The sequence below is a fragment of the Polyodon spathula genome, chromosome 1, assembly GCF_017654505.1.
Source record: "Polyodon spathula isolate WHYD16114869_AA chromosome 1, ASM1765450v1, whole genome shotgun sequence".
In the NCBI taxonomy this organism is placed as follows: domain Eukaryota; kingdom Metazoa; phylum Chordata; class Actinopteri; order Acipenseriformes; family Polyodontidae; genus Polyodon; species Polyodon spathula.
In genome coordinates, this window is record NC_054534.1 from 32,057,161 (window position 1) to 32,068,802 (window position 11,642).

Here is an 11,642-nt window from a genome sequence, read left to right on the forward strand (position 1 = left end):
GTATAAAAAAAATAAACGTACATTGACAAAAAAATTCAAATTTCATTTTATATTCTACATATTTGAACATAAATATTCAATCTTTAGAGCTACATTCTGTATGACTGTTTCCCAGAAATGAATTAAGGTCACACAAATACATTGTGCAATGTTTAGATTAAGCACAATCAAACCATCTTCGAATTGAACTTGCATCAATTACATTTCAAATGTGTTTTGAATGTGTAAAAAATGAACCATAAAAGTATACCTTTTTGGCTATTCGGTTAATTTGTGTAATGCAAACTTTTCTGCGTACAGATATAAATACTGATATTTTAATAGTTGATACAATTTCAATAATATACAATTCTTTGTATATTATCTTGCATTAGGTTAGTTGTAGTCATTTGTCTCGTATTCAACCCAGACTTGATTATTGATACAGCAGCAGTAACATACATATTTGGGTCATTTTCTATGGTTTTTTTTGTTTGTTTTTTTTTTTTTAAGCATGCCCAATTATTTCACCCCTGATTTTTTCCCCTATTTGGAATGTCCAATTATTTTTTCTCCTCACAGCAGCAAATCCCCACACACAGCTCAGGCAATCCGAATCCTACATAGCCAGCTTCCTCTTCTACACCCAGGAACTCAAGAGTGGATGTCCAGACTGGAGAACAAAAGCCAGCCCTGCAGGTGTCTGCTGTGAGCTCACTGGGTGCCTGGCCAGCAGGGTTCACTGTAACGTGATGAGGAGAAGCAGTCCCTGGCGGTTTTGCTTCCCATGTGAGCAGGAAGACTGGCAACTGCACAGCCAGGGGGCAAACCTGTACTCACCCTACACAGCACAAGTCATTCCTTTTCTTAAGTGCTTCTGGGCAATGTTGCAGGAAGGCAATATTAAAATCAAATACTGCATTGAAAATAAAATAATAAAAATGGATCAATATGCTGTATTTAAAGATCTTTGCTCAAATTTACTTTAATACATTTCTAAATATACTAACGCTGCTTCCCAGAGTGATCCTAATTAAATGAGATAAGATGTTCAAGAGTATATAACACTTTGAAATTTTACCATTGTAGTGTTTCTGTACAAGAGTAATGTCTGTACAGGCAGAAATTACTTACTAGGCATAACTAAGACTTTAGATCTGTATTTAAGAAAGTGATAAAGATGGATACATTTCAGTTCTGATAACTTTTAATCAGTTTTCCCCATAGTAGGCACACATACCATTCAGATGCAAGTGATTAAATTAATATTAAATGTTTCTTATACATCCACTTAGTGGACACTTTCCAAATATTTTTCTGATGCTACCAGTGAGAGACATTAATAAAAGGGTAGTATATTAAATTCTTGTATTTAAGAATATTACCCGTTTACATTAGCATAGCTTTTTAAAAGGTTTTTTTTTTTTTTTTTTTTTTTGCAAAATGTACCTTATTCAGTTTTCCCTACTGTTTATTTTAAATATATCCTTATTGGTATAAACTATCAGAAGGGGTACCATCTTTGTAATCAATAAACTGAAGCCTCTTTGTATTCCTACTCACAGACATGATGTGGAAACACTGAAACCAGACACTGTACAAGAGCCATTAACCTAACCTTCAATGTACATTCTGGTTGTTAATGTTGTCACAGCTTACAAAATAATTCTATCAAACTTTCTTGTTGTGCACTTCCATTCATGACATAGGTCTCAAATGAATGTTTTTGAAAGAAACACATTCTATAACAAGTGTGATAGCTGGGGATAAAGAAAAACCATTTTAAAAACCTTGGTTTGAGTTCTTTACACAGTGACACTTTCTCAGACTTCCTTGTGTTAACGAACCACATAAAGCCACTGTGGGGTGGGGGGACAGTGACCTGAAAGTAAGGCAAGCAAGAGGAGAACTTTTTCTAACTTAATGCAGTACCAAATACCATGTTTTGCTATTACAGGTGTTTCTTTCAAAACTACACGAGACCTATTTATGGAATTATTTGGTTAGCTGCAAGTACTTTAAGTCAGCATTCTTATCGCAGTTTAGAAATGCTGATGCACACCAATTCTTTAAAACAAAAATACCATTCAATAATTTAGATTTTTACAGATGGTGACAGCATCTAGTAAAGACAGGATATGTTAATATAGGCATTCATTAGCTGGTGCAAAGTGAATCTGCTTGTTACATAATTTCAGAGAAATTAGGATGGGCTTGCTGAGTACTGCTGCATCAGCATTGTGTGGCATGTATTGCAAACATGCTCCGGCTGGATGGAGGAGGGCAGAGGCAACTCATTTGCTAAACAGCTCTCACAGAAGATCTCACTGCAGTTTTTACACGAGTTCTAAAACAAAAAGAAAGAAACCAGAACATTTTAAAATTTACTACCATGTGTCATTCCTCCTCCCACAAGATTATTCTTAGAATTTACGTAAAAACAAAATAAGGTCTTCAGTCAGTTACACACACCACATTACAGGTTCCACTATAATGAAATACAGCACAAAGAAAAGGATGTCTGTAAAACTGGGCAAGTTGCATGTTCATCACAGGTTTACATTTTTTAATGCAGAGGTCCAACTTAATTTACTTTCATAGAGTGGGAGTCATAAATATCGCTACCCTGTGCCTTAACTCAGTTAATTTAACAGCTTTTTAACTAGCACTCGGTGAGATGAATGAGTGTTCAACACAATCACAACAGGTACCAGAGCAATGCAAGTATAGTGTAGCAAACAATATTTATAACATTTAATACACTGGTAAATAACATTGTTGCAAATAGTGGGTATGTAAACTTTTGACAATTATACATACACGCACACTGGAGCTAGGTGGACAGGTCTGAGGGTTTACAATGAAGCAGGCTGTGTAGAACAACAAAGCCTGTCACATTAATTTATTAGCTCTGGTTAAGCATTCCACGATGCAGCCTGCTAGAACAGTGTTTGAAACAAGCATGTGCTCCACTATGTCAGGAGGATGTCAAATCTATCACACTTTGTTACTTTTGAAGTTCAAGTGTAGGGGCACATTCAGATGGTTATTGATTTATTAAAATTATATTAGAACTGTACTTCCTAACTAGTGGTATTGTGTTATAGTCAAAGTTTGTTCATTCACCTTGGGTCTTGTTAAGGAATCTTCCTCCTCACACAGCTTGCAGATCGATGGCTCAATGAAGGGTGGAATCTGCAAAACCAAAAAAAGGGCATGGATACAAAAACTGAGCATAATGCAAGAAGTTAAGCTTCTCTGCTGGTTCCTTATGAGCTGGATTAAAACAGGTTTACATCATGAAATTGGCTTCAACATATTTAAGCTATGTTTTACTTATATTTATTTTAACTGCAATAGACCCCAAACATGGGTTTCTGTCTCCTCCATGGACTTACTAGCGGTATCAGAAACAAACTTATGGGGCATGTTACATTAAAATAAATAATGAACAACAAAACAGAATGTTGCCTTAATATGCTCCGTCAATATAGAATTAAGATGTTTTACATTTTCAAGCATGGAACTGAATACAAACTTTCATCCTCTAAATTGCTTTAGCAGTTTTTTTTTTTTTTTTTTTTTTTTTTTTTTATCATTTTAACATTGAAAATAATCTAAAAGAATTGTTTCCTACCTGCTCATCTTCAGTTTGTGGTAGTGACCTTTGTATAGAAAGAACATCAAATTAGCACGCTAAACACATATTGTATAAGCACATTAAATACATACGTAAGAAATATCCTGTACAGTGACAAACACAGAGCTGTTTAGAACACCTTGCTTTTTGTTTTTTACTGGTGATAATGTAACAGTTTATTATTCATATTTATCATCAGGCTGCCAACTTAAACCTGATCCTCCATCTGAAGCGTTTAAAATAACATATCAGGTTTTTATGATTCCAATTCAGATTATTTTAAAACACAGCAGATCATCCAGTTTAGTTGCAAGCAGTACTGAAAGCATGTTCCTTATAATAAATAAATAAATAAATAAATAAAATACATACATGCTTGAGTTGAGGCTTTCATCTAAAACAGTTTTTAGCTTAACATTTTCATCTTTAACTAGCTGAAGCTCCTGTGGGGAAAAAAACAGTGATAATTTGATGAGGCTCAGTCAACCTTAAATACAAAGCTGACTTGCACTGTAGAAATGTTCACAAGAACAAAGCATCCTACATCAGGCACACAGCATTGCATTAACCATCTGTGTCACCTAACACTCTGCATATACAGAATGGATAAAAATAATAGACTTGAAAATATACAGAAGTAGGCCACTATGACTAACATCCCAATACCCTCAATATATCATATTGTTCCAATGACTGGGATTGGTGCCGTACTTACACACACAAACACGCACATTAGGGTTACACCAATGTCAGGGTGGGGCTCTACAGTTCTGCTATTAAAGTACAGTATTACAGATACAGCACACATTATGTGGTACGGCAGCAAGAAGTTACCCAGCACCCCTTTTCTACTTTTACCTGGCATTTGTATCTCCTAACTTCACATTTTGATCGACTCCTACCTTTTCGATCTCGGCCATATGCTGTTTGTAAGTTTTTATCTGCGGGGAAGGGCTTTTATCTCCTGATGAATTATTATGCCGATGAATGGTCCTCCGCTCTCTTTCCTTTCTCAATTCCATCTCCAAATGGAATCTGCAGTAAATTAATGGCCAATGAAAAATACACTGCATATGCACGTTATCAAAACGGACTGAACATCAAATCACGATAGAACTAAAATATGTAAAATGTATGAAAAATAAATAGTAAAAATAGTTTTTAAAAAAAAGGCCTTTCTTTGTTGTAGACAAGATACTGTGTTTCAGTTTTTGAAGCCATTCAAACAAACAAGAGCAACATCACTTAATTTTAGTCCTGCATTTAATCCATGTATCTAAATCTTGCGGGTCTTGTATTACTCAACCATCTACTTGTGATGCCTGCTGCACTTAATGCTTCTTAACTTTTGACAACAATATTAAAAGCCTACTTAGCATAGGTAACTTACAATAATGTCACTCACTGCTATCCCTACTAAAAACGATATCATGAAACACTCCAGCCATATGATGTGAAAATAGCAACTTGCTTCCCTTACAGGGTTATGATGGCTACTCTGGCAGTGAAAATCGGAAGGGCATAACATGCCCCAAAGAGACTTCTGCATTACACTTTCACATAGTTTCTTGAAGTAGAGTGTAATTGTACTTTTCCTTGTAGTAATTATAGGCTGAAAGAAAGAGAGTCCATTTGTGTTGCCCTAGTCTAGTGTCCAGACACCATGGGGTTGACATACCGCTGCTTTCTCGTCTGCTCCAGCTCCAGCTGCAGGCTCTCAATCTTGTCTCCGAACTCCTGCTTGAACAGTCTGTTGGCCTCTTCAGCTGACTGACGCTGCTCCTCTGCTTGCCGTAATCTGGATTTGAGCCACATGAACTTGTGGTAAAAACAAAAGCCATGGTGGGGGTGGAAAATCCATTTTAAACAAAAAAAAATGGTATAAAAAAGGAGGTGAATAAAATAAAGGAATGTGTAGAAAGATGAACCAGGCAGGATTTTTCTTCAACTTGTTTTATTAAAGCTGTTTTTTACTACAGTTTACAACTACAAGTTAGATCAACATAAATTTCTACTTGTTCCATATGCTGCAAATACATAAAATTAGCTCAACTGCTACTTTCATACAAACAACAATAAAACCTTACAGATTGATTTGAATTGATCAAGGTTATGGAGAGAAAATGTCAATAATGTTTTGTTTTTATTAACGCTGCTTCTCGATCTTTCTCCATATCCTACCAGACTATCAGTGGAAAAAATTATTCAGGCACATGGTTCTTCTATAATGTCAATTATCAATTTTCATAAAAGGGAACTAATTTAGCAGCTTCTCTTTCAAGTAGCATCACACAGAAAATGATAGGTCACTGACAGTTATTAGCAACAGCCTTGACATTTAAAATTGGTTTGCTGCAGAGTCTGTTTCAAAGTTAATAATTATGTTTTGTATTTGTATAGGCTTTATATTAAAATTCCTTTCTTCTGAATCCAAAAACTGCTGAGTCAAATAACATTTTTGTGTCGAGACTTGACGAGTACGCACAACAGCTCTGAACTGCTCACCCACAAATTACTAGATACGCGGTTACAAGAACCAAGTTTATTTAACCAATATGATATGGGTTTTCAAATATGTTTAACTATATATAAACAAAGTATATATATATATATATATATATATATATATATATATATATATATATATATATATATATATATATATATATATATATATATATATCTCTACAGTGTTGTTGGAACTGGTTTTAGTTCAGTACGCCTCTTCTGTTCACTAACACATAACAAAAACCGAATTGCTTCTAGTTCTAGCCATAAACCCTCTGTCATAATAGGGTTTGACTTACCTTAGCAGCCATGGCCACGCACAATTTCAGCATACTCAAAATGTAGTCGGGTTCCTTTTCTACTACATACTGTTAGGTAGGGAAGAGTTTTTCAGATACCATCAACTATAAACTGAAGGCTAAATGATTAAATAAACCCTTGACCTGTCAAGAACCATCACATTACACTGTATCTCAACTTATTTCAGTGAAGCTCACAAACAAGAAACAACGTAAAATAACAGTCTTAAACTGAGGAAAATCAGTATTCATTTAAAATTGAAGGAACATGGGCAAATGGACAGGCTTAGTAGTCACTTTTTCACAAAAGCAGATGCTGAGGAAAAAAGTTCGAGACTTTAGGAAAAATATTTTACAGTAGATAAAAGAAACAGTTGTAATTAAATGTTGAACCTTGAAAGTATTGTTCTATTTCAGCCATAACTACATTAAAACTGGGAAAGTCGGTATCAGAGTTGTGCAATGAGACATTTTCTAGTAGCGACTAATGCGGTTTCTGGATAAGTTTGCTCGCAGCAGAATTTAGGTTCTTGGCCTGTTTCACCATATCCATTTCACTGTTTAAAACCCAGAATAAAAAAATAAAAAAATAAAAAAAGGGCAATGAAAGTAATGCAAATGAAACAAAAAAACAAAATAAGGGACAGAAAGGGAAAAGATTAATTATTATAAGAAAAGAGACAACCTTTTAGTGTTTAAAGTGGACCATTTTAAATTAAAGACAGAAAAGGGAATTCACAAAACATTAAATTTGGAGTGACAGGAAGCACACAATTTATCCTGATAGCAATCCAAACAAAAACAAATTCCCAATATTGCATATATATCCCTCTGGATTAAATACAGTACTGAAAAAAAAACACTTTTATATTTTTATGGTGTTCAAATATTTTCTTTTCCTACATGTAATAACTCTGCTAGTAGTGTGGGTAATAAACTTTGTTTCATACTCTTAACATAAACATATATGCAATATGGTCTTTGAACATCTATTTGAGTTGTTCTTATTAAGGGTGCTTTAAAAGGTGTGGCACTGTTATGATTACCTTAATTCCAGTTGTTTAATGGTTGCTGTCAACTGACTTGTTTTGTCTTCTAAGCGGCTGATAATTTCACTCTTCTGTTTTACTGCAGAATCAGAGGTCTGTAGAAGAATAAGCTTGTTAAGTTATAGTGCTGCAGTAACACGTCTCTTTGTATTCAGACTGTGAGATGATATATCTGATGCAGAGAGACAAGAATGATCCATGTTTCTGAAGATAATCTACTATCTGTGTTTAGATTTTAAGTTTGTATTTGTGTTAAGTTAAAGTCAGTTTGTCTTGCACTTCTTTGATCTTTTTGTAGTAAAGTATGAGGTTCTTTCAAAACTGTACATTTGCTTTAATAGCAAATGGAAGTGCAGGACAGGAAAGATTTTACAAAGTTATTACGTTAGCTATAACCACTTCAGAAGGTAGCGAACTTGGAAAAGCGATGGCTCGGCAAGTTAAACAGGCGATAAAAAAGATAAAATAACTACAGATACCAACATAGGATCATGTCCCTTGGTTAACTGAAATAAATAACCTATTGGAACATTCTAAAATGATAATAAGAGTATAAAAGTGAATGACCTGTGACTTGAGTGAAAACTCATGATTGAGTGACCTGAGGTCATCCAGCTGCTGTCGGAGTGCCACCAATGCATCCTGCTTTTCACAGATGTCTTTCTCCAGCATCTTCATGGAGAGCTCCATCTCTTGTTTCATGCCAATCTGCACTTCCAGCTCCTTCTCTACATCCTAAACGTGACACAAGAATTCAAGTCAAATGCTACTGTATTGTAGACCAACATGTTCAGGGGAGCACAAAACCTTACTTAAGAAAACATTAAGGAGGAAAGAAATGTAACAGTTTTTTTTTCTTTTGTATGCATTACCTACAGCACTACCCATGGCACTATAAAACAATACTGTTAATGTAGATCTAGCATACCAGACGGAGCTGAGTTTCTTCCTTGAGCTGTTTTCGTGCGTCGCCAAGAACATGTCCATCTGCACTCCCATCAGCTTTTGACACCTACAGATACCAAAAAAAAAAAAAAAAAACATCTAACAGTTGGAAAATGTATATGCCATCTAGCTTGCCTCCTACAATGTATCATGGGATTCACACAATTCTGCTAATTCAGTAACTCATAAAGGAGACACTCATTAAAGAAAAAAAAAGAGACTTAGAGAATAAACCTGGCATCAGGAAAATGGCCGCCTTCATCTAGAGGGGAGGTGCTGGGATGATCTGAAAGTTTAATATTTAAAAAATTGTGCTGTAAAGAAATAGGGGTATGTAGAAATATAAAAAATTGCAATAACCTTGCGGTTTGACTCCAGAAGATAACAGCTCTCCTCTTTTACTCGCTCTACTTCTTCCTGCATTGTTATGATCCTGTTGTTGGCAACTGCAAGCTAAAAACAAACAAAAAAGGAGTACAGATTTAAAAAAAACTCAATATTGTCAAGAACCAATCACATTTAACAGAAAACGTACAATTGTATACTGAAGTATGAGAAACCATGAACTCTGCTATGAACCTGATCACCAAACTCAGCTGTAGCTTAGGAATCCAAATCACAATAAACACATGAAAATAGGGGGTATCCTTTTTTTTCATGGTTTTGTTTTACAGGTAAGATTTTATAAGAAATACTTCCATTTAAAAATAGGTTAAAGTGACACCAAATTCTGGAACTACATTATGTAGAAGCTATTTTACAGCTGTATGGGGTATGCATACATATTGTTGCAAGATAGTTCACTTAGAGTAATAAAAGACCAACCTCTTCTGTTAGTTTCGTGTTTGACTTTTCTAAAGCGTCAACCTTTGCCTGCAGGTTGTTCACTGAAGCACTGTTAATAAGAAAAATAAAAAGATCACACTGATAGACAACTACGGGTATACAAACCTCTTTTAAAATAACAGCAATGGACTGCGAATCATTTTGTGGCCAACGTGCATGATTTATATTTCAAATGATTATACCTTAGATGTCTGTTGAGTTCTTCAACATAGTTCTTCTGGTCCAAAATTGCGGTAATTTGTCCATCCCTGAAACAGAAAAATATTAAGAGTCAATACCAGAAACAAGAAATCAGAATATGAGATACACTAATGAGAGCTGCGCTCTGAGCTTAAGATCCTTAAAATCAATACAGAACAATCCGGAAAACAATATCTTACACAGGTTTAAAATTCAAGTTTTAAACAGGTAGAGAAATATTAGTGTGAAGTGTTGGCTGCAATGTCCTAATAAATGATAACTTGAATGACTTTATTATGTAAATCTTCTTGATGCAACAGAATACAACCACTTCACTGTAGTTCTATAGTTTACAGTATGAAAGTATGAGAACATTTTAATGATTTACCCTTCAGTGCTTTTGCTGCTGTGACTTCCATCCTTCAAATACATAGAGAAATCTATAACCCCAACCTGCAGGGCAACAAGATCAGTTAGAGAAAAAACATTCGCCTCGTTTCAAAATAATGTGTGGATCGGGATAGATTGGCAAAGGTCTGACCATTCAATACTGTATATCTGTTGCTGCTACATAAGTTTCTGAAAACCACAAATGAGTGACTAACTAAAACTAAAAACCTTAAAAAGTCTAGACTCTGCAACAGAATACACCAACTTCCATAAAACACATTTGAAAAAGCACCTGCGAATCTAGATCTTCTCCTTTCATACAGAGATTTGCATCAATAACATTGAGCCCGACCAACAGTCCAGCAATCACAGCTCCTTCCTCCTCCATCATCAAGGCATTTGGTTCATAGAACTCACTGGAATCAAAAAATATTTTATTAAATCGAGAATATGTGTTTTCTCCATATTTGATCATTTATATCTTAAAGTAATTCTGACTACTTCAAGCTCACATAGCAACCCTCTATTCACTTGGATTTTTTTTATTTTAGTTTATTTTGCTTATTGTATATTAAGTGTAATTGTCCATACTTGTGCTGTTCTAATTACAAATGTTTTAGTAAAATACACTAATAATTAGGCAATGGTTCATGACATGTTTTACTGAAGCTTTTCAACTGATATAAAAGTAAAATATATTAAAAGGATTAGAATATGACATGCAGCAAAACATTTACTACGCAACATAAATCAAGGATCAGTGATGGATTCTTCACAATGCTGTAGTTGAAACTGTATCTGTAAAGAATATTGCAAACTAACCTAAGAAGATCCTTTCTGTTAATCAAAGTCTTCATATAATCAGAGAGCTTCTTCTGCATCAATGCCAGACGAAGCCAGGCTCTTCCTCTGCCGATCGGGGTTCTGTAAAGATGGAACAAAAGACGACATTTCAATATTCTTATAATGTAAAATATTTATATAACATGGAACATGTCCAGATGAGGTCATTATTAAGAATGAACCCTGGTGAAAAAAAATAACTAGTTCAGGACTACATACAGGAAGATTTAGGTTCTCTGCTTCTGTACTGAGGTTATAGAGACAGACAGCATAACTGTTGTGGAATAGACTCAATTGAACTGTTTTAAGTTCAGGTCTAGTGCTTCCCTGGGCCTGCATAGATAGTTAAATAATTTAATAACTCCTATCCATCACACACTGCCATTTTATTTATTAAATAATAATAAATATAATAATAATAAATTGTATTTATATAGCGGTTTATGTATAAAAATCACAAATCACTTCACAAAGCAGCACAAAAACAGACATTTCAATTTCATTTCAAACAGTAAAATCATTTACAGAAAGCCAAATCGAAAGAAGTACGTTTTAAGATTAGATTTAAAAAAATCATTAAAATAGCCTGGCAGGGCGTTCCATAGGCATGGGGCTGAAGAGCAGAAAGCCCGATCACCCACAGTGCACAGACGAGTCCTAGGCGCAGACAAAAGAACATTGTTACCAGCTCTCAACTTTCATTTAGGTATGTGCTACTGAAGGAGATCCCCAAGATAAGCAGGGCCTTGAGAATGTAAGGATTTATAAGCTTGTAATAAATTATATAATTAAATCCTACATTTGACTGACAGCCAGTGGAGAATAGCAATGACAGGAGATACATATGCTCATGTTTCTTGGGCTTTGTGAGAATACGGGCAGCACTACTATAAACATATTTCTCAAATTACTGGTCAAAGGAAAACATAATTGGTTTCACTATTTAAAGAAATATCGACACGC

The 11,642-nt window shown here is 34.8% G+C and overlaps 1 protein-coding gene across 8 annotated transcripts in view; it reads right to left on the reverse strand.

The window, feature by feature from the left end:
* Positions 1 to 1,168: 1,168 nt before the first annotated feature.
* The window catches only part of LOC121317318 (protein RUFY3-like), a 27,069-nt gene continuing 16,595 nt past the window's right edge, over positions 1,169 to 11,642 (reverse strand). For 4 of the 8 annotated variants that reach the window (XM_041253128.1, XM_041253137.1, XM_041253146.1 and 1 more), the window contains 15 exons: positions 10,659 to 10,760; positions 10,129 to 10,252; positions 9,835 to 9,899; positions 9,449 to 9,514; positions 9,246 to 9,315; positions 8,781 to 8,873; positions 8,404 to 8,487; positions 8,043 to 8,210; positions 7,473 to 7,570; positions 5,298 to 5,417; positions 4,522 to 4,654; positions 3,992 to 4,062; positions 3,617 to 3,644; positions 3,106 to 3,174; positions 1,169 to 2,326 (listed from right to left, as the gene is read on the reverse strand). In XM_041253128.1, the coding sequence (XP_041109062.1) occupies positions 2,183 to 2,326; positions 3,106 to 3,174; positions 3,617 to 3,644; positions 3,992 to 4,062; positions 4,522 to 4,654; positions 5,298 to 5,417; positions 7,473 to 7,570; positions 8,043 to 8,210; positions 8,404 to 8,487; positions 8,781 to 8,873; positions 9,246 to 9,315; positions 9,449 to 9,514; positions 9,835 to 9,899; positions 10,129 to 10,252; positions 10,659 to 10,760 (1,435 nt within the window). In that variant the 3' untranslated portion in view covers positions 1,169 to 2,182. Of the gene's footprint in view, positions 2,327 to 3,105; positions 3,175 to 3,616; positions 3,645 to 3,991; positions 4,063 to 4,521; positions 4,655 to 5,297; positions 5,438 to 6,234; positions 6,984 to 7,472; positions 7,571 to 8,042; positions 8,211 to 8,403; positions 8,488 to 8,780; positions 8,874 to 9,245; positions 9,316 to 9,448; positions 9,515 to 9,834; positions 9,900 to 10,128; positions 10,253 to 10,658; positions 10,761 to 11,642 lie in introns of those variants that run through there. The other 4 variants (XM_041253173.1, XM_041253177.1, XM_041253184.1 and 1 more) reach the window with 2 other exon arrangements.